The sequence below is a fragment of the Hippopotamus amphibius genome, chromosome 10, assembly GCF_030028045.1.
Source record: "Hippopotamus amphibius kiboko isolate mHipAmp2 chromosome 10, mHipAmp2.hap2, whole genome shotgun sequence".
Lineage (NCBI taxonomy): Eukaryota > Metazoa > Chordata > Mammalia > Artiodactyla > Hippopotamidae > Hippopotamus > Hippopotamus amphibius.
In genome coordinates this window covers 119,645-142,433 of record NC_080195.1, presented here as the reverse complement: position 1 = coordinate 142,433, position 22,789 = coordinate 119,645, and the positions used below count along the sequence as shown (strand labels likewise).

Below are 22,789 nucleotides of genomic sequence, written 5' to 3'. Positions count from 1 at the left end.
AAGGCACTGGGGAAGCGCCCACATGTGCTCTGCCCAGACTCTGCCCGGGGAGGGCCATGCCGTCTGAAGGGAGGCAACAGTCCCAGGGGACAGACAGAAAAGAAGGAAGTACAGATATCTCTACATTTAAACCGTGTCTGACTTCTGAAGGTGAGACTCTCAGCCTTCCACACCCACCGCTGAGCACTCCACCAGCACCCGGTCACCCTCTCTCTTGGGAACGTTTTTCTGATAAATGCACTGAAAGTGCACAGCTTCCCCATACCCCACATCCATTTCCAACCAAGACAAGGACACGTTTGGAGAAGAACCATCAAAACGTCTCCTGACGTACAGATAAATAACAAGGACCTACTGTACAGCACAGGGAACTGTAGTCACTACCTTGTAATAACAGATAATGGAAAATAAGTAGAAAAAGAATAGATACGTATGTATATATGTATAACTGAATCACTGTGCTATCACCTGAAACTAACACAATATTGTAAATCAACTATACTGCAATTAAAAAAAAAAAAGCTCCTGACAGAAATAACTGAGGGCTAAGCGCAGAAGTTACTCTCTTCTCCTAATTCACTCCTGGAAGTCAGTCTGCAGCTTCAGCACTGCCCACGTGTGACCTGACCTCGGCCCACAGCGTGACCCTCATCCGGGTGACATCTTCCTCAGGAGTCACATAACATGGCCTTAAGCTTCGTCCCCAGACCTCTCCTGGGTCAGCACAGACTGGCATGCAATGCTCTGTGAGAGCCTATCACCATCCCATCATTTCCACACAATTCTAGGAAGTAAGACAAGGGAGGGTAAACCTCCAGTTCTGAAAATGGTTAATTGGCAGTTTGTAATTGTAATGTTGTAAGACAAGTCACAAAAGTTTCATAATTAGTAAGAAACATTACCAAGATCTCTGAACGATTTACATTTTAATATTTATAAAGGCAATTTGTGCTAAAAAAAAAAAAAAAAACCAACCAAGCATAAAATAAAAAGTCTCCCTTGCCAACACCACACTTGAGAATTGGTTAAATTTTCATTATTTCTATTTTCACTTGTTTTGGTTGCTAATTTTATAATTCAAAACAAACAAACAAGGATTTCCCTGGTGGTGCAGTGGTTAAGAATCCACCTGCCAGCAAGAATAAAGACGCAGATGCAGAGAACAGACTTGAGGACACAGGGCGTGGGGGAAGGGGAAGCTGGGACGAAGTGGGAGAGTAGCACTGACATACACACACCACCAAACCTAACACAGACAGCCAGTGGGAAGCTGCTGCGTAACACAGGGAGATCAACTCGATGACGGGTGATGACCTAGAGGGCTGGGATGGGGGGGGAGGCTCAAGAGGGCGGGGATGTGGGGATATATGTATAAAAACAGCTGATTCACTCTGCTGTACAGCAGAAACTGGCACAACAGTGTAAAGCTATTATACTCCAATAAAGATCTGAAAAAAACAAAACCGAAAAAGGATCCACCTGCCAATGCAGGGGATGTGTGTTTGATCCCTGGTCCAGGAAGATCCCACATACGGTGGAGCAACTAAGCCCGTGCGCCATAGCTACTGAGCCTGTGCTCTACAGTCCATGTGCCACAACTACGGAGCCTGTGTGCTGCAACTACTGAAGCCCACTCACCTACAGCCTGTGCTCCACAACGGGAAGCCACCGCACTGAGAAACCCGAGCACCGCAACAAAGAGTAGCCCCCTCGCTACAACTAGAGAAAGCCCTCGTGCAGCAATGAAGACCCAATGTAGCCAAAAACAAATTACTGTTTAAAAATTAAGAAACAAAACAAACAAAAAACCAGGCAGTACCTCTGCTCTGAGCTGCCTGTAAAAGACAAGGAGTTAACCTCATTACCACCCTCCTCTCCACTCTGACTGCCAAGTCATCATTCAACAATCATCGACTCACGACCCAATGTACCTCATCTCTCTCTCCACCCATTTCTTAGCTGGGACCCACTTCAACTATTTCGACATAATTCCCAGACAGGCTATCTCTTCAGGTGCAAGTGTCTCAGGATGATACGTAGTCCTGCTGTGATTTGTGTAATTATTTCTTTGTGGACGAGTTCTCCGGAGGCTGAGCTGGCGGTTCCCAGCCAGGTGGGGCATTCTGATGTCTCTGAAGGTGCCCGGAAGGCAGGGATTCTTGCTGGACCGTCCCCTTGGCTGGGGGATGGGCAGGCACTGCTGCCTGGGTGCCCCGGCCTGGTCCTCGGTGAGAGATGGGGAATGGTGGGCTGTGCTGTTAGCCCGTGTGGGCACAGGGTCGGGAACTGTGGGCACCCCAGTCACCTCTGGCCCTGCCCAGACTACATCACTGCTCAGTGCCCGGACCACACACCTCCACAGCGCGGGGGATGGAGGGTGTTCTGCTGGTGGCTGCTGCTGCACTCCTCAAGTACACACCCGAGGCTGTCCCTGGGAGGGGCCCTTGCTGCAGCCATCTTCCTGGCGATACCACCCCACACTCTCCCCACCAAGAAGCCCTTCAGCCACAGGCCGTGCAAGCCCGTCCCACGGACTCCTGATCCTTTAGGGTGCACCAAGACACTGAGAGTTGCAACACCCCCTTTTTTTTCTCAAGTACAATATATGTTTACAGTAGTCAAGATAATACATATCTTTTTATCATTTCTAGGGTTGCGCACGGGAGGGGAAGCTGTAGCCCCTATCCCCACTCAACTGCCTGAAATCAGAATCTTAAAAACTGTATTAAACCAGAAATATTTATTACTGCATTCGGTTAAACAGTGGCCCCTCAAAATATGTCTAAGTCCTGACCCCTGGAACCTGCGAACATGAGGGTCTTTGCAGATATAATCACGTGAAGGATCTCAAGACAAAACCACCCTGGATTAACCAGGTGGGCCCCAAACGCTATATGAGGAGAGGCCACACAGGACAGACACAGGGGACGGCCAGGTGACAACAGCTAAGGGACAAAAGCCGAGTCACAGCCAAGGCAGAGACTGGCGCGGAAAGACTGCAAGCACTGCTGGCAAGCCCGGCAGCTGGAAGTTCGCCAAGAGAAGCCACCTGCTGACACCTGCATTCTGAACTTCTGGCCTCCACACTGCGGGGAAAAACTCCTGTTGTCTTACACCACTGGGTTTACAGTACGGCAACTCTAGGAAACAAATACAATTGTCTATCTTCTTAAATTACTTCAGTCGATACTGTTCTTGAAAGCACACACAGGCTATCAATTCTACCATTCAAACAGAGGAGACTCTGGGAAGAAAAACTCCGCAAAATGAGATGTTTAACATACCAAAGTAAACATGACAAACACACAAAATGTGATTGTTTTACCAAAAAGAAAACAGAGGAACCCCTCAGAAACAGTCACTGGTAACTGATTTCTAAGCTGACCTCCACTAGCATTTTTTTCAGTGAAAGAAACTTCTCCCCTGGAGGGCCACAGTCTCTGCTCTAACAGTCCCAGGTCACTGTTTCCAGTTGCATGTCAGTCGCCTATTAAACTTACCTTTGTATCCTCACATTTTCTACAAAGGGTCAGGGTTATGTCACTTTCTCCTGCCGGCCAAATGTTCATGTTCATTTGTCTCCTGATATAAAGTCACTTCTGCATCAGTGTGTTATTAGCCTCTCTTGCAAAAAGATATTTTTAAAAAAAGGTCCAATGTTACTTACGTTTTAAAAAAAAAGATGCAAAACCTGTTTGTTTTTAGGATTAGCACTTCTGTCCTAAACATCTCACGTGACACGCGTGAGGAATCCGACACAGACATAATACGTGAAGGGAGCGCCAGGCGGACGGCAGGACAAGACACTGAAGGCCAAGGTGGACAGGGCCCAGGCAGCCCCAAGGCTCAGCCAGCGAGAGACGCGGAGGACACCCTATGCAACTTGGCGAGGGAACGCCATCTTTCACAGGCTGCAGAGAGAGCTCTCTCGGAGAAGGGCCACGCGAGAAGTCCAATCACAGCAGCCGCAGACTCCGTGAGAGAGAGCTGGGGACGCACGAGGGCACAGCAGCCACCTCTGCATTCCACGGACGCCCCCTGCGCGTGCTCTGACCGCGCGCCTCCAACCTGCTGCCTCGTGACGGTCACACTCCCCGTTTACTCTAAGAACGCACGTCCATAACATGAGAAAGACACAAAGACCTGACAGCAGTTCTGTAGGAGGGATCACAGGCCAGGAACGGAACAGGTCCAGGCAGCGTATTTAACATGCTCCGGTGAGGCGAGGACGCGTCATTTAGGTAAGACCAGTCTGAAGGGTAAAGGTCACAACAAATGTTACGAATGTCCATGAACAGAGGAAGTGCTGCAACCAGGAAATCAGCGGAGAATCCACTGCAGGATGAGCCCAGGAAGCCGGCAGCACTAGAGAGGCAGAGGCAAGAAGGCTGATGTTGAACAAGTAACATGCATGTACGTGTAGAACTAAACATTTCTACATGTACATGAAGGGTCCATGAGGACAAAAAAGACACAGCAAGTGATGGCTGTGAGACACACAGCAGAGAACAACGGCCAACAAGGTAGGCGAGGGCAGGGAGAGGTCAGCAACTAACTGCAACGTCACGCACTGTAAGGAGCCAACAGTCAGCGTTCGAAAAGAAGGAACCAAGGATGCTATGCAAAAGTATTAACATAAAGGTGAAAATAAGAGGTAAAAAAAACTTCCTAAATATCAAAAGAGTAAAAGCAAATAAAACACAAGGGGCCAAGACTCTGTTGTGTGTATGAGAGAGGTAAACATAAGACAGACAGATCACGAATGCAAACATGTACTGTACATGCAAAACATTAATTTCAGGGAACTGAGCCCAAACAGAGCAGTAAGTGTGAAGGGGCCTGGCTCACAAAGCAAAACAAACACCACACTGAACATAAGATGCACGTGTAAACTACACATCAGAACTTACAGGACCCAAGAAAAACAACTGTTACTGGAAACTTTATAGCATTAAATACATATATGAATAAAAAGTAAATAATATAAACATACAACTTCAAAGCTAGGAAAAGAATACGTGAACAAACTGAACTGTTAAAGACAGACACAGGTTGGGGACGTCCCAGGTGGTCCAGGGGCTACAACTCCACGCTCCAATGCAGGGGGCCCGGGTTCCATCCCTGCTCAGGGAACTAGATCCCACAAGGCTGCAACTAGAAGACCCTGCAAAGCCAAATAAATTAAAAACAAACAGCGACTTCTTAGGTGGTGCAGTGGTTAGGAATCTGCCTGCCAATGCAGGGGACATGGGTTCAATCCCCTCCCCAGGAAGATACCACGTGCCACGGAGCAACTAAGCCTATGCACCAACTACCGAGCCTGTGCTCTAGAGCCCCAGAACCATAGCTACTGAAGCCCACGTGCTTAGAGCTGGTGCTCTGCAACGAGAGAAGCCACCGCAATGAGGAGCCTGCGCACCACAATGAAGAGTAGCCCCCGCTCGCTCCAACTAGAGAAAGCCTGTGTGCAGCAACAAAGACCTAACACAGCCAATAAATAAATAAATAAATAAATAAAAACAAAAAACAAGTATTAATAAACAGTAAAACAGTAGAACTGAAAAATAAGCACCACAGCTACTGGAGCCCACGTGCCTAGAGCTGGTGCTCTGCAACAAGAGAAGCCACCGCAATGAGGAGCCTGCGCACCACAATGAAGAGTAGTCCCCGCTCGCCGCAACTAGAGAAAGCCCGTGTGCAGCAACGAAGACCCAACACAGCCAATAAATAAATAAATAAATAAATAAAAACAAAAAACAAGTATTAATAAACAGTAAAACAGCAGAACTGAAAAATAAGCCCCAAAGCTGGTTCACTGGTCAAAACAAATCAGCAAGATAGACCACTAGATATCTTATCAGAAAAACAGAGTCCTCCCCTGAGAGGTATATCTGCATACAGGGAACAAACCTTAATAAAATGGAAATAAGTAATCTACCTGATAAAGAGTTCAAAATAATGGTCATGAAGATGCTCACGGAGCTCTGGAGAAGGATGGATGATGAACACAAAAAGAACTGCAACGAATAGACAGAAAATATAAGAGTACCTAATAGATGTCACAAAGCAGAAAAATACAAAAACGGAACTGAAAACTACAACACAGAGGTTCAAAGCAGACTAAATGAAGCAGAAGAAAATATCAGTGACTCAAAGACAGCAAGTAGAACTCACCCAATCAGAGCAGCGAAAAGAAAAAAGAATGAAGATGCCTTAAGGGATTATGGGACAACATCAAGCAGACCAGCATTCACATTATAGGGGTCCCAGAGGAGAAAAGAGAAAGAAAGAGGCAGAAAACTTACTTGAAGAACTAATGGCTGAAAACTTCCCTAACCTGGAGAAAGAAACAGACATTAAGATCCAGGAAGCTCAGAGAGTTCCAAATAAGATGAACTCAAAGAAAGCCACATCAAGATACATTATAATTAAAGTGTCAAAAGCTAAAGATAAGAAAAGAATCTTAAAAGCAACAAGAGAAAAACAACTCCTTACATACAAGTGACTCTCCCTAAAAGTATCAGCAGACTTTTCAGCAGCAGCTCTGTAGGCCAGAAGGGAGTGGCACAATATATTCAAAGTGCTGAAAGGAAAAAAAGAAACAAAAACTGCCAACCAAGAATATTCTACTCAGTAAAGCTGTCCTTCAGAACTGAAGAAGAGATAAAGAATTTTCCAGACATGCAAAAGTTACAGGAGTTCATCATCACTAGAACAGTCGTACAAGAAATATTAAAGGGTTGCCTTTAAGCTGAAATGAAAGGGTGCTAAATACAAAGAAGAAAACATATGAAAGTATAAATCTCACTTTTATAAAGGTAAATACGTAGTAAAATTCAGAATAATCTAATGCTGTAAAGGCAGTGGGTTAATCACTCCTTAAGCCAGTATGTAGGTTAAAAGACAAAAGGAGTAGTAGTAAAAAGTAGTGAAAATAACTGTAACTACAATAATTAGTTAATGGATATACAATATAAAAAGATGTAAATTGACACCAAAAATACAAAACTTGGAGGGAAAGTAAAAATGCAGTTTTAAAATGTATTCAAAACATAAGATGTTATCAGCTTAAAATAGACTACTACAAATATAAGTTGTTTTATGTAAGGCTTGTGGTAACCACGAAGCAAAAATCACAGCACGCACACAAAAGATAAAGAGACAGAAATCTAAGCATACCATAAAGAAAATCATCAAACCACATAGGAAGAAAACGAGAAGAAGAAAGGAACAAAGGAATTACAAAACAGCCAGAAATCAATTAACAAAATGGCAGTAAGTATGTACATATCAATAATTACGTTAAATGTAAATGGACTAAATTCTCCAATTGAAAGACACAGAGTAGCTGAATGGATTAAAAAAAAAAAAAAAAAAGACCAATACATATGCTGCCTACAAGACACTCACTTCAGATTTAAGGACACACTAAGACTGAAAGTGAAGGAATGGAAAAAGACAGCCCACGCAAACGAAAACCAAAAGGAAGCTGGGGCAGCTAAACTTACTTCAGAAACAGACAAAATTGACTTTAAAGACTGTAATAAGAGACAAGGAAGGTCATTATATAATGATAAGCAGATCAATCCAAGAGGATATAACATTTGTAACCACAGGAGCACCTAAATAAATAAAGCAAATATTAACAGACCTAAAGGGAGAGAGAGACAGCAACACAATAACAGGAGGAGACTTTAAGAGCTCACTTTCAGGCTCCCTAGGAGGCACAGTGTTAAGAATCCACCTGCTAATGCAGGGGACACGGGTTCGATCCCTGCTCCAGGAAGATCCCACATGCCGCGGAGCAACTAAGCCCATGTGCCACAACTATTGAGCCTGCGCTTTAGAGCCTGTGAGCCACAACTACTGAGCCCATGTGCTGCAACTACTGAAGCCCATGTGCCTAGAGCCCGTGCTCCGCAACAAGAGAAGCCACAGCAATGAGGAGCCCGCACACCACAATGAAGAGTAGCCCCCACTCACTGCAACTAAAAGAAAGCACACACACAGCAAAAAAGACCCAATACAGCCAATAAAATTAATTAACTAATTTTAAAAAAAGAGCTCACTTTCATCAATGGACAGATCATCCATGTTGAAGATCAGTAAGGAAACACTGGTCTTAAATGACAGATTAGACCACATGAACTTAACAGACACATACAGAACATTCCATCCAAAAATGAGAGAGTACACATTCTTCTCGAGAGCCCATGAAACAGTCTCCAGGATAAGGCCACAAAACAAGTCTTACTAAATTAAAAAAAGACTGAAATCATATCAAGCACATTTCTGACCTTGATGATATGAAACAAGAAAGCAATTACAAGACAAAGACTGGAAAAATCACAAATATGTGTAGATTAAACACATGCTACTTAACAACCAATGAGCCAAAGAAGATATCAAAAAAATACCTTGAGACATGGGACTTCCCTAGTGGTGCAGTGGTTAAGACTCTGCACTCCCAAAGCAGGGGGCCTGGGTTCAATCCCTGGTCAGGGAACTAGATCCCACATGTCTGCTGCAACTAAGAGTGTACATGCTGCAACTAAGGAGCCAGCAAGTCACTACTAAGGAGCCTGCCTGCCACAACTAAGACCCAGCACAACCAAATAAATAAATAAATAAAATTCAGGAACTGAAATTGCTTTAAAAAAAAATACCCTGAGACAAATGAAAATGGAAATAGAACATACCAAAACTTAAGGTATGCAACAAAAGGCAGTTCTAAGAGGGAAGTTCATAGCGATAAGTGCCTACACTAAGAAAGAAGAGAAATCTTAAATAACGTAACTTTATACCTCAAGCAACTAGAAAAGAAGAACAAAGTGTAAAAGCAATGGAAAACATAGTAGGAAGACAATGGAAAAGATCAATAAAACTAAGAGCTGGTTCTTTGAAAAGACAAACAGAATTGACAAACATTTGGCAAGATTCGCCAAAAAGAGAGAGGCCTCAAAGTCATAAATGAAAGAGGAGACATCACAGCTCATACCACTGAAATAAAGGATCATAAGAGCCTACTATGAACAATTATATGCCAACACACTGGACACAACCTTGAAGAAATGGTTAAGTTCCCAGAAACTCACAACCTACCAAGACTAAATAGTGAAGACAGAGAATATCTGAACAGACTGATTAAGAGTAAGGAGATTGATCAGTAACCAAAAACCTCCCAACAAACAAAAGTCCAGGACCAGAAAGCTTCACTAGTGAATTCTACCAAACACTTAAAGGAAAATGAACACCAATCCTTTTCAAACTCTTACCAAAAAAATCAAAGAGGAGGGAACACTTCCAAACCCATTTTGTGAGGTTAGCATTACCTTGATACCAAAACCACACAAGCACACAAGGAATTTACAGGCCAAAATGAATGATGAACATATGAAAAATTCCTCAACAAAATACTAGCAAACCAAATTCAACAATACATTAAAAGGGTCAAGTGGCATCTACTCTAAGGATGCAAGGATGGTTCAACATCTGCAAGTCAATGTGATACACCACATTAACCCCTCCAGGCATGGATTTTGCTCTTTCTGTTTACTGCTGGATCCCAGCACTGTGAACACACAGTAAATGCCTGATATACAGTGTAGACTGAACACACACAACAGCACATGTAATAACAAAGCCAGAGGCATCTCGGGTCTGGCTCACAGAGGGACTTATCTACACACCAAAGGAGCACAGGCGGGACTCAGGCCCACTCCGTTTCCAAGGAGCCCCCTCTGGAGGGGAGGGGACAGCAGCACCCTTGCTGTCAACAAGCAAAGCACAGTCACCTCCTCCTGGTCCCTCACGGCGAAGGATCTGGAGGAAGCACTGGGCTGGGAGGACCAACACACTTTCTGTCCACAGAAGGTAACTAACAGAAACGTCTCTGATCCATATACCTTGTGTGTTCTGAATGAAGCTGATAAAGATCCAGGATAAACTGGACTTCCCTGGTGGCGCAGTGGTTAAGAATCCTCCTGCCAATGCAGGGGACACGGGTTCGAGCCCTGCTCTGGGAAGATTCCACATGCCACGGAGCAACGAAGCCCGGGCACCAAAACTATTGAGCCTGTGCTCTAGAGCCCATGAGCCACAACTATTGAGCCCATGTGCTGCAACGACTGAAGCCCACGCACCTAGAGCCCATGCTCTGCAACAAGAGAAGCCACTACAATGAGGAGCCCGCGCACCACAATGAAGAGTAGCCCCTGCTCGCAGCAACTAGAGAAAGCCCGTGTGCACCAACAAAGACCCAAGGCAGCCAATAAATAAATAAACAAAAAAAAAGATTCAGGATAAACTCAATAAAGATGACAACTAAACATCCAACTGTAAGGTCCTGAGGATGATTCATTTACAACGGTCCCACCGTGTTCTCTGGCAGAGGCTGAGCAAGTTGACCGTGTTTGTAAAGTTTATATGAGGTTGGTAATTATATACACCATTTAGTATAAAGAGAAGGCACCCAGACTGGAAAGCACCTGGATGAGAAGAAGCTGCGTTCACTCCACCCGTGGTGGACCGTCCACGGCTGCTGTGACACAGCCTCTCTGTCCTTGTGAGGACGCCCACACAGAGAGGCCTCTGCCAGCACCACTTACTAGTTCAAAGGATCTTCAAACGAGTCCGAACAGGGGTGGGTGAGTGGGAGTGTCCACAGGGAAGCGGGGAAGGGAGACAGGAAGACGTGGAGTTTACCACGCAAAGAAAACAGGTCTCAACTGTATTCCTCCAACTCTACATGTATGTGAGAAAAAAGTATTCTTAGTCACAGTATGTTTGGAATGAGGGGAAATAAAGAATACATGAGGGAAAAACACATGTGAGTTCCCTAGTGCGGAAGCAGCAGCAACGTTCTATCCCATGCGTTACAGCTTTTTTCAAACTGGCATTTTAGAATTCAGAACGGCGGAGAAATGCCACAATACAAATTAAACATTGTATGTTATGTTTACTATAATCTGAAATATAAAATTAATTTCTGCTTTAAATACGGCAAAACCCTAGTCTAAAGCTCTAGTCTAAAGCTACCAAATTCCTGTCAGAAAAACAGACGACCTGTCAGTTTGAAATACACAATTGACAATTATGCAAATGTGAGATAAAAACATGCAGTCAAATCGACGACTAGACCCATGACCCTGTGGAGGAAAAGGTCTCCAGTCCTCCCCAATCCCCCAAATGCTCAAATACACTTGTGACAGGGATTGTGAGTCAGCACACCACGGCCACGCTGCCCTGCTTCTGTGTGCGCACAATCTCTCACTGTCATCTGGAGAAGGAACACAACCCCCAGCCTGCCCTGCGGCTCACACGCCAGCCGTGAGGTGCGGTGCACGTACCCTCCTCCCCCTCCTCCACCCCACCCAAGGGAACGCGGACGTGGAGGCAAAGCTCCACCCTGACCCACACCACCGAGGCTACGCTCTGGGGATGGCAGAGCAAAACACCGCCTCACTCCAGCCCCGAGCAAAGTCACTACACCAACTCAGGCCTCTGAGAGAGAAGTGTGTTCCTCTCTGTGTAAGCCACTGTGAGTGTGGGCCTCTGACGCAGGCCGCCAAGACTACATCTTTTAATTTCTTCAGGTTCCTCGATATAATGGAGGGTTAATAATAACAATACCTCCCTCTCAGATTACCGCAAGGATTAAATGTTAAATAAAAAGAAGACAGCAGCATCTCTGTGTGGGCACGAGGCAATCTACCAGGCCCAGACTTCGGCTCTCGTTTCCTCACACCAGCCTTGCGCGGGAGCAATTCGCAGCCAAACGGCAAGTCGTGGGGCTTCAGCAGAGAAACCGTAAGAATCAGGCAGGAAACAACTCACAGGCCGTGGCTGATGTGACACTGGTTATTCTCTCCTTCAAGTTCCTGACTCCAGGATTCACATCTTTTCCACCCGTCTTCTGTCTTAATCCAACTCCATCCAGGAGACCTCCAGTCCTGACCCAAAAATGGCATAGTTCTCCTATAAAAAATGGTTAATTTATGTTAAAAACATAGAACATATGTTCATTAATTTCAAGGAATACGATTCTTACTTAATATTTAAATGCCTGCACGTGTCTTACATAGCAGCTAGATGGACACTGAGATAAAACAGTGAAGATAACACAAGACCTCAGTTGCACTAAAAATGGTAAGATGGATGGGGACTGGGGGATTCACTAGCGCAATCCTGCAAGTGTCATGGAAGGTTTCCCAGAGGTGACATCTCAGCTCACGCCCGAAGAACAAGCGGTCAGGGAGTGAGGAAGAAAAGGGAATATGAGACCAAAGAGAGAACTCACGCCAGGAATTAGAAGCAACAGAACATGAAACACGGATGCTCAGTCCCTACACACAGCCCAGTTTGGCTGAATCTGGCCACGTAAGGGGGGCAGTGGGGAGGGCTGGCAGTGAGAATGGAGAGGCTACTGGGGACAAACAGGTCAAAGGAGCTGGAATGTGCTCTGAAGACACCGAGCAGCGGTGGAGAAAGGGACCTCCGTCTGCAGGGAGGCGAGTCTACCAGATCAAAGCCCTCGAGGCTGCTCAGTCTCTCCGCCAGCACCTAGTGTCTTCCTAGCAGTAAGTGCTGTCTGAATGACGCGCACGGCTACAGTCTGCATTCCTCAAGAAAATGCAATGTCTTGTTCAACTCTGCCTCTCAACACCTGCAACGATGCCAGGCAGACAAGAGTAGCTCCACAATCACTGAACGAATGAAGGAATGCACACGTAGACCCACGGCCCAGAGGAGACCATAAGGCTGGAGCACATGGTAGGAAGACCGTCAGCATCTAAACTGTACACACGGAGACCACACAGAGTGGGAAAAAGAGCCAAGGAGCAAGCTCCAAGGGTCACTCACTGGTCACACTGAAGGGACAAGTGGATAAAGACGAGCGGAAGGACACCAAACAGCAAGAGCCACAGATGCAGGGAAGCGGGAAGACAGGAGAAGAGGATCAACAGAGAAGGAAACCAAGAAGCCAGAATTAAAAGTATACGTTGTATATAGCTACAAAAAGGTAGTTGACAACTCAACAAAGTGTCCGCAGAGTTAATGTGTTATATTAATCTCATGTCCAAAGCAGACCTGGGGTATTTCGCTAACGTGGAGCTGTCATACAGCACATCATACCTCCGAGTACACCAGAGATGGAAGTGTCCAAATGCCATCTCCCAAATATGTCTAACATAACTAACAAAAACAGGCTATTAAATAGGCATTTACACAGGCTTGGAAGACACACAAAAATTAAGAGGAAAATTATAAGTCTTCAACCATATTCCTAGGTCAACTGCAAGTGCTAAACATGAAACGTATGATGAAGTAATTTTTCTTTGTACCAAGAGGATCTCAAACCCTTGCTAAACTAATTAGTAATCAGAACACATCTTTTTCAGTCATATATTGTTTAAATTCTTGCTTTAGAAGATTATTAAAAATAATTCCTTAAATCAACACTATTTTGATAAACCTCATCTTACGCTCCTGTTTCACAACTACTGATCACCCTAAAATGCAAAAGGGTCATGTCTAGTCAATTCAGATTATTTAAGATAGTCTCCAATAGTAGGTGTCTGATACTCTGATATTCATGAAGCTTCAGATATAGGCTAGAGAGTACTCTTACAAAAGAAGGCAAGTACCACGATGTAGTAGATGTTTAAACAGCAAATTTAGAATGTCCCTGGTGGCACAGTGGTTAAGAATCCGCCTGCCAATGCAGGTGACATGGGTTCAATCCCTGGTCCAGGAAGGTCCCACATGCCGTGGAGCAACTAAGCCCACATGCCACAACTAATGAGCCCATGCACTGCAACTACTGGAGTCCAAGTGCCTAGAGCCTGTGCTCGGCAACAAAAAGAAGCCACCACACTGAGAAGCTTATGCACTGCGGTGAAGAGCAGCCCCTGCTTGCCACAACTAGAGAAAGCCCACACACAGCAAAGATGACGCAATGAAGCCAAAAAAACAAACAAAAAAAGCCCCAGCAAATTTTGTCTCATAAAACGCAAATGAGAAAAATGTCTGTTAGGACCAGATCTGACAATTGCCAAAGTTTTCTCAATACACTTAAATTGCGTTTAAAAAAACAAAATCAAATGGCAACTGTGCAGAATATTGCTAATAGGTCAAATACAGGATGACTTCAATGACAAACACATACACACAGACTAAACGTGTTATTACACAGTGTGTCCCTTCCCTAAGGGTATGCCGGTATACCCTTGAAGAACTAAAAAACAAAATGAAACCCCCTCCACACACTATATATGTAAGTATATTTAAAGTATATTAAAATACATGCACATGTGTAGTCAAAATGTACAAACTTGCAGTTAAAAAATAAAGCACTAGGGATGTCATATACACAATAAAGATAATTTACACTGCTGTACATTACATATGAAAGTTATCAAAAGAGGAAATCTTAAGAGTTCTCAACACAAGGAAAGATACTTTTTCTTTAATGTTGTGTCTGTATGAGGTGAGGGATGTCCAGGATGCTATTGTGGTGACTGTCTCCTGATGTAAGTCACATCATCGTGCCATGCACCTTACACTTACACAGCGCTGCATGTCCATTATGTCTCAATGAAATGGGGGGCGATGTTACATAGAAAACTGCCCCTTGAAGACTTCTTTGCAACAGGATCAAACTGTAACAGCTATAAGCAATTAAAGTATCCGAAAGAGGTTTTGTTACATACATGTGTTATTATGCTGGGATTGTAAATGGCTATTAACAATATTGTGCAAATACTTATTAACATGAAAAGATATTCATAGTATATTAAGTGAAAGAAGCAAGTTTTAGGAAAATATGTGATAGTTCTGTGTATGTCTACACGTGGGCACAAGTTCACACGTGTGTGTAGGAAAAAATCTGAAAGCAGATATAGCAAAATGTAAATAGTGAATATCTCTGCATGTTTGAATTTCAAGTGACTTTACATTATTTTTCTTTGAGGCATTTTTTATTTTTAATATTTCTTTTATTAGATGAACATGTATTACCCATGTGACAATTTTTATAGAACACAACTTGCTGATCTGAAAGGCAGAAATGGTGACACCTTTAAGCTATATTATGATTCCTGATGCAGCTGAAGAATCGTCCCCAGTAGGTTTCCTTTTTCCTTTTGTGATTTGTAGGCTCACAGGTTTTACAAATTTATTAGTTTTTTCCTTTCTTTTGAATTTAGAAGTCTTTATATATTTAAATTAATAAACTTGGTTTCTTGTTAAAAAATATATATATATATGAACACATGCAATCTTGTAATATGAGTACCAAATGAGTGGTAAAGAGCAAATAACTAAAAGAAATTTAGAGTAAAAAGCAAACCATCTGGAAAACCTCTGAAGAGAAACTAGGACATGAGCTTGGCCTTAAAGCATGGCTAGATCTTAAGTGAATGGAGAAGAAAGGAAAAAAATACCAATCACAGGAATGGTGGGTGAAAACAAAATATGAAGACGGAAGACACGTGACACGCTTAAGAACAAGCAGAATAGGCTGGCTGAAAGAGAGAGATCTACAGCAAAGCTGGTCGGTAGGTGGTTCCAGACTGGAAAGGGGACTAGGGGAATGCTGAATATCAAAGATGTTTGGACTTTATTCTCTAAGTAAAAGTTTTTGAGCCACACAGCACTGTAAGCAGTGCTATCTTTAGAATCATGTGCCAGGCCTGAAGGATAGACTGAAGGGGAGAACAGAGGCAGAAATAACTACTTAAGCAACAGAAACGTCTTGCCAGCACCTCAGCTAACAAAATATTTTAAGGCTTGATGACACGCACTGTACTTGCCTCTTCAGACACCATGCCCACGCACCATTTGATGCACATATTCAGGCCTCACAAGCAATCCCGATAACATTTACACTAAGTTTCTACCGTAACGTTCAAGAGTCAGCTTGGGATGTCTAGTAAGATAATCGATTCCTTTACAACTTCCAAATGCTACAGGTAATTCTTGTTGACTTAAACAACTCTGTGAGAAACAAATATAGTTGGCCTGAAGTTTTCAGCTGCTAAGTGTTTGTACTTCTGTGGGCTGGAAGGAGTGAAATGCAGCTAAATGGACCATGGACATAAAAACAGCACATTTCCCAGTGTTTTATTTTCAACAGAGGAAAAGATTTGTTTCAAAACAAATGTGTGTATTCCATCCCATATGTGTATAATCCTTATACTTATGCCCTATACTTGCATATAACCTTTTTCAAAATTGAAGTATAGTTGATTTACATGTTGTGTTAGCTTCAGGCGTACAGCAAAGTGATTCAGTGATATATATTTTTTTCATATTCTTTTCCGTCATAGGTTGTTAGAATATATAACCTTATATAATACTTATATATTTACATAATACTTATCTGTAATCTTTATACTTTAGTTCATGAACTAAAGCAGAGATTCTGGAAGCACAGTTATTACAAACAATAACAAAAAAAAAGCCATCAGGGAAAAGCAAAAAAAAGAAAAAACACTCGAGTTGCAATGTGAGAAAGGCTTGAGTCTCAAATTTTCAAAAATATTCCCCGTCTGAGCCATGTAACAAGCTTGAAAATTGAAAAAACATCGCTAAACTTTTAGAATGATGACGACCCATGGTTTTTCACAGAAATGTATTTCTGTTAAATGTACATTCTGCTAATGTATGTTCTGCTAAAAGATCTGAATTGCTAGCATTTTATAAATTTAATTAAAATTACCTTTGTTTTGATAATTTCCAAGTACAAAAATAAAAACTAGAAATTACTCCAGAATATGATTAAACGTGTAAGAGCAACTACTCAAAGGGTGGCTACTCTTGTGAAACAGCTGGTACAATTTGCGATTTTATGCACACTTTATGCCAACTGACGTCAGAGAGCTCGGAGGCACCTACTGCACATTCTCCCTTAGTCTCTATTTTATCGGCACGACACGGGGTGAGGCGCTACCGCAGAGCAGGACTTCCTGAAGTTCACTTGCCAGCACAAACTCCCACACAGGAGAATCAGAAGTAACCAAGAAATGTCTTTCCTTCAACAAGCACACTTTCTGTTAACTAATGGCAACAGCAGCAAACATTTATTAGTCTCAGTAAGGGTTAAGCATTACCCTAGACAATTATTTTTAAATACAAGGAATTTTATTTTTTGCTCACATACTATGATGCAAAACAAAACTGACACATACAAAATAACTTTATATCATTCACATCACATTTGATCAGATTTACAGCATTCTGTGCATGTTAAGGGTTACATAATGAGGTGAAAAAAAAACACTATGCCAAACTTTCAGTATTAGTTTATATACACACAATAAGAAACAAAACAAGTAACTGTTAGGTTTTCCATGAATGTATTGCAAAAATAGCACAAACTACTTAACCTAGTAAGCTGTAAAACAACTCTTAAGGACCGAGCTAAGCTTAAACACAATAAACGCTCAGCCTTTAGCTTTCACCAGTTTAATCTTTGTCAGTCAAGACCGCTCCCCACTTGTTCTGCCTGGGGTGAGAGCTGGGGAAACAGAAGTGTGAAGACTGGCTCTTCAGAGCCCAGATGGATCCAGCTGCCTAGTGCCAGCAATACCTTTAGGGTCATGCTGCTTATTTACTCCACGGCAATTTTGTAAGGTCTGTGTTGAAAACATTAAGACATCATGATGTGTAAGTCTGACCTCAGAAATAAGTCATCCAACCTCTTGGGAACATTACTGTCTGCTTATAAACATGGTATCCTGTATCTGAGTAAAGTAGTAATCTCCTGGTAGGCAACTTTTGTACCAGATATTGCAGTAAGGTTTTTAAAAAAAAAAAAAAGGATACTGTATCCCTACAAGAGAGCTTTAAAATCTCTTTCAACCGTCTACTGGGGTCCAAAAAGCATATACCTAAACAAAATAATAAGAACAAAATGCTACGTATAAAAGCTAAAGAAACAAAATGCAGCACATTCAGGTTTTTTTCTTGAGGTATCTATATAAATTTAATCACCTGCCCCAAAGTACTCTTGTTAGCTAAAAAACAGTTGGCTTACTGATGAACCAACTGTAGGGCATTTATTATTATTGAAAAAGTGCAATGACGCTGACCTTTACATACAGCATACCAAAGGATGATTTACTTTTTTTTTTTTTTTACAAAATATAGCTTACGTATTGACCTGATGGAAGTTTAAAAATTAAAAACATTTAACTAGAATTATCCCAATTTTTTTGAGATCCTACAGCAAAAAGCCTCCCAAATCAACTTTTAAAGTTTTGCCACTAAGGAATGTTGGCTGCCTTGTAAAATTCAGAGATCTCTTTAAAATAGTAAAACTATGTACTACAGGAAACATCCCTAATTTTTATTTCTTATTGGTATAAAATCAAATTCTTAAGACTCCAAAATATTGTGTTACCTCCAAAGAATTAAGTTAAAAAAGACTGACATAGGGCTTCCCGTGGCGCAGTGGTTAAGAATCCGCCTGCCAATGCAGAGGTCAAGGGTTCGATCCCAGCTCCAGGAAGATCCCACATGCCGCGGAGCAACTAAGTCCGTGTGCCAAAAGAAAAAAAAAAAAAGACTGCCATAGTAGGAAAAGTCTAGACTTGTAAACTGCCAAATATAAAAACATGGAAAGTCATCAATTTCCTGTCTTACTTTCTCACCTGCCAGAAAGCTGTAACTTACAGAAACCCTGCAGCACCCCCAACCCTCCCATCCGGAAGGCCAAGGGCCCTCCCTTCCTCTGTGGATGGTCAGCGACCAGGAGGTTGGGAGAGACAGTCCGTTCGTTGCTTATGAAATAAACTTATAAAATACTCGGGGCGGGGGGGATACGTGGTGAAAAAAGCAATGAGTGTTTGTGAGTTGTTTCTGGCTGCCCCTTCATTAGCACAGAAAATGAAGTGATAGCTACAAATGTATGCAAAGAAGAGTTCGGAAAATGTCAAAGTTGCTCTTGGACAGAATTCTATGTTTCTTTTCACAAGAGGGGACAGTTGGGATTCCAATATACGTTAGTACTAGGTTGGCTGGTGTGATCTATCAATTTCCATGGCCAGTTTATCTCTATTATCTCATTTAGTCCTCACACTACCCTACCAGGCAGGAAATGTTACAATCCCCATTTAGAAGTTTTAAATCTCTACGTTATAGATGAAGAAACTGAGGCAAAAAGTTTGGTGGAGCTGGGATTTACAGTCTTGGACTCTCAATCCACGATCCGTGCTCTATCACTATGTTTTTATAACAGCAATTCCTGAACACCCTATAAAAACAGATGTTATAAAACTGCAGGGGTTTTCTTGCATGTTTTAGCTCATATGTCATATATCATCAGATATGATCTATAGTAATGATTGATCTAAACATAAAAACACTAAGACAAGGAAAACATAAGACAGGAAACATAGCTCTAATAAATTTGAAAAGACTACACGTATTTTGCTATTTGTTTTAAAGCTACATGAAGAAGTCATGCAGTTATAATACTTAACTCAGCTACTAAGCTGATTTTCAAAACAATAAAAACCGTAAAGCAAAAGCTATTCCTATACATACTACAAACAGTTACAATGAAGATAAAAGGCAGTTTCATATTCAGAGAAAAAAAGCTGGCAAAGAAGTTTCTATTATTTCTTATCCTTCATAACAGATTGGGATAAAATAATTTTCATTGTTCTGAGATAAGAATGACTAGTCTTCAATTTGATAAGCATTTGGCTTTTTCCATTGCCTTCTTTTCCTTACAAGATTTCCAAATAATTGAGGGTCAAACATGAATATGGCTTATAAGCGTGCAAAAATGTGATCCAGAAAGACCACCGAGAAATGGTAAATCGAGGGCTGAGAATCAGAAATGGGGTTTATTGCAAGAAAGCCTGAGAGAATCACAGATGCCTCATGGAAACCCGCCCGAAAGAAGGGAAAGTGGAATACGGAAGAATAGGAGAAAGCGTCTCATCTCTGATTCGGGCCGGAGCTAAGGATCTGGAAGAGGCAAGAAAGGAGAGCTGCGCCGGAAAAGGCACTCCTTTAAGATGAGTCCGAGCCAGGCTGGGGAAAGGGTCCAAACGGAGCTTACACCGCGAAGAGAAGGATGCAAAACTCTGGAGCGTCAGCTCAAGAAAAATAAGCAAGGAAGGCAACCGCAGAGGGGCCGGAACCGAGCAGAGCGAGGGCAGAGCACAGGCGCCGCGAAGATGGGGTCAGGTCCGGGCAGGTGCCCGCGCGGGAGGCGCCGGGGAGGACGGGCCGGGAAGGAGGGGGGTTCCGGAGACGGCGGGGGAGGGGGGGTTCCGGAGACGGCGGAGATGGGGGGGGTCCCGGAGACGGCGGAGGAGGGGGCCCCGGAGACGGCGGGGGAGGGGGAGGAGGGGGCCCCGGAGACGGCGGCGGAGATGGGGGGGTCCCGGAGACGGCGGGGGAGGAGGGGGTCCCAGAGACGGTGGGGGAGAGGGGGTCCCGGAGACGCCGGGCCCGGGGGAGGAGGGGGCCCCGGAGACGGCGGCGGGGGACCAGGTAGCCGACCGGCCCGCGTGGGTTCAGGTCGGGGCGGGAGGGGAGCTGCGCGGCGGGACGCGGAGGGTGGGCGTGGGGTCGAGGACGGGTGGGCCGCGTCGTGTGGCCGGCAGAATGGCTCCCTCCCCGCCGGGCGCGCGCACGCCCACCGCCCCCACCCAGCGCGCGCGGCGCCCCAGCCCTTACCTGACGCGCCAGCGGCCGCGACCCCACCTGGCGCACGAACGCCCAGAGCGCACCTGACGGCGGAGCCTCGGGCTTTATTGCCGGAAGTCGCCCGCCTCCTACCCGGGAGCGCCGCGGGGAAGCCCCGCCCCCAGCCGCGCTGATTGGCCGGTACGGCTCCGCGTGGCCGTGTTGCTACAAGGATCCCCGAGAAGGCGGTGCGCGCGTGCGCAGGGGCGTCGTCCGCCCCGGCCCCCAGGGCCCTGCCCGCGCGTGCGCAGTGGGGGCGGCCCGTGGGGGGCGGGCCGGGTCTGCGCATTTGATCCGAGGTTTCCTTCGTGAGCTGTGTGTTTACGTATGTAGAACATGCTGCAGGAAGCATGTGGTAGGTATTCGTATTTCAGAGAAGTACCTTTGTGAATTACTCCCGGTGTGCTTATTACAGCACTGTTCTTTGACCACATGCTTTTACTGTGATGCAAGAGCGATTATGGATGGAGGTCAGCGGTATTGCCTGCACACACCCAGTGCAAGAACCGCCCCTTCTTGTCCAGTTTTAGGTATTCTCCAGGGGTGAGCATTAGGTTCTTTCCAATATTTTGCCATTAAAAATAAACGAGCAGCGGGCCCTCCCTGGTGGGGCAGTGGTTAAGAATCCGCCTGCCCGTGCAGGGGCCGCGGGTTAATTCCTTGGTCAGAGAAGGTCCCACGCGCTGCAGAGCAAGCCCGGTGCGCCACAGCCACTGAGCCTGCGCTCTAGGGCCTGCGAGCCACAACTACGGAGCCCTCCTGCTGCAGCTGTTGAAGCCTGTGTGCCTAGAGCCTGTGCTCTGCGGCAAGAGAAGCCACCGGGATGAGCAGCCTGCGCACCTCAACAAAGCGCAGCCCCCATTCCCTGCAGCTAGAGAAAGCATGAGCACAGCAAGGAAGACCAAAGCAGCCAAAAATAAATAAAATAAAACCGAAAAAACATGAATAGCCGTATGGATGGGGTTTTTATGTTTTAAATTTGTAGGGCGGTGTGTTTGCAAGTAAATTACTATAATTGGAATTGTTGGGTCAAAGATAACTGCATGTAGAATTTTGGTAGCCATTGCCAAGCCAAGAACCTCTCCACCCCCCCATACGGCTCTTGGAAGAGTATTAAGTTTAGCTTAATTTGCCAACATCTATGTAGCTCCTTGTGGAGGAGCCCCACTGGCTGGACTGGGAGGAGGCAAAGGTACAGGAATCCACAGAGAAACGCTGGAGCCAGCAAACCGGTTCAGGTTCATCCTGGCCATCGGATGTCTCTGAGAGCATATTGCTTGTAAAGAGGAACGTGTGCACAGCCCAAAGCTGGGGCAGTCACTGGTCACAGGCCTGCTGGTGCCTCTGAGCCTCACCAGGGGCTTTGGGTGCAGCCAGCGCAGGGCCCCCCATGCATCGTGAAGTCTGCTACACTGCTGGGGAGTGTGTCCCTGACCCTCTGGGGACAAGCTCAGCTTTGCTCCATCCAGGTGCAGAGAATTGTCTATATTTCCTTGCTCTACCCTCTCTGGGACACGTAAGATGTTTAATGGCGTCTTTATACAACACACGAAGATAATTCTGTTTTCTATGCAGCGCTAATACTGGGGTGAGAAATAAAAACAAAACAAAACCACCCAAACAAAACCCTGTCCCCTTGGTGCAGACTTGGTAGAGCAGTAGGTATATTAGGGTGACCACAGAGACCACGCGCTGGGCACCAAGGCAGCCAGTGAGGATGCAGAGTTGAAAAGCCTGATGTTCAGGAGCTCACCGTTCAAGACAGATATAGGATGGCAAAGACACAGTGAGAAAACGGGGTGGTGGCCATAAAAATGCATAAAATACGGAGGGGCCCAGGGCAAAAGCTCCCCTCTGACAGACGCCTGCAGGGCAGCAGGCAGCGATGGCCACAGCAGGGGAGGAGACAGGACCAGCGGCTTGTGTGTTTGCTGGCTTATTTGTTTCAAGTCTCCTCTTGGTCTTGGGTGTCCTTATCTTCCAAATAGGGATTGGAATAGAATTTTAGGATTGTGAACTAAGTTGGTGGCCAGGAGTGTGTGGTGAGTGTGGGACGCAGGGATGGGAAGGCTGATGTGGAGGCTGT

At 44.5% G+C, this 22,789-nt stretch overlaps 1 protein-coding gene across 4 annotated transcripts in view; it reads right to left on the bottom strand.

Moving 5' to 3' along the window:
• FBXO25 (F-box protein 25) overlaps positions 1-20,822 on the bottom strand; it is a 46,678-nt gene extending 25,856 nt beyond the window's left edge. For all 4 annotated transcript variants that reach the window (XM_057697788.1, XM_057697787.1, XM_057697790.1 and 1 more), the window contains exons 1-2: positions 20,695-20,822; positions 11,836-11,976 (exon numbers count right to left, since the gene is read on the bottom strand). In XM_057697788.1, the coding sequence (XP_057553771.1) occupies positions 11,836-11,969 (134 nt within the window). In that variant the 5' untranslated portion in view covers positions 11,970-11,976; positions 20,695-20,822. The remainder of the gene's footprint in view (positions 1-11,835; positions 11,977-20,694) is intronic.
• Positions 20,823-22,789: the final 1,967 nt, after the last annotated feature.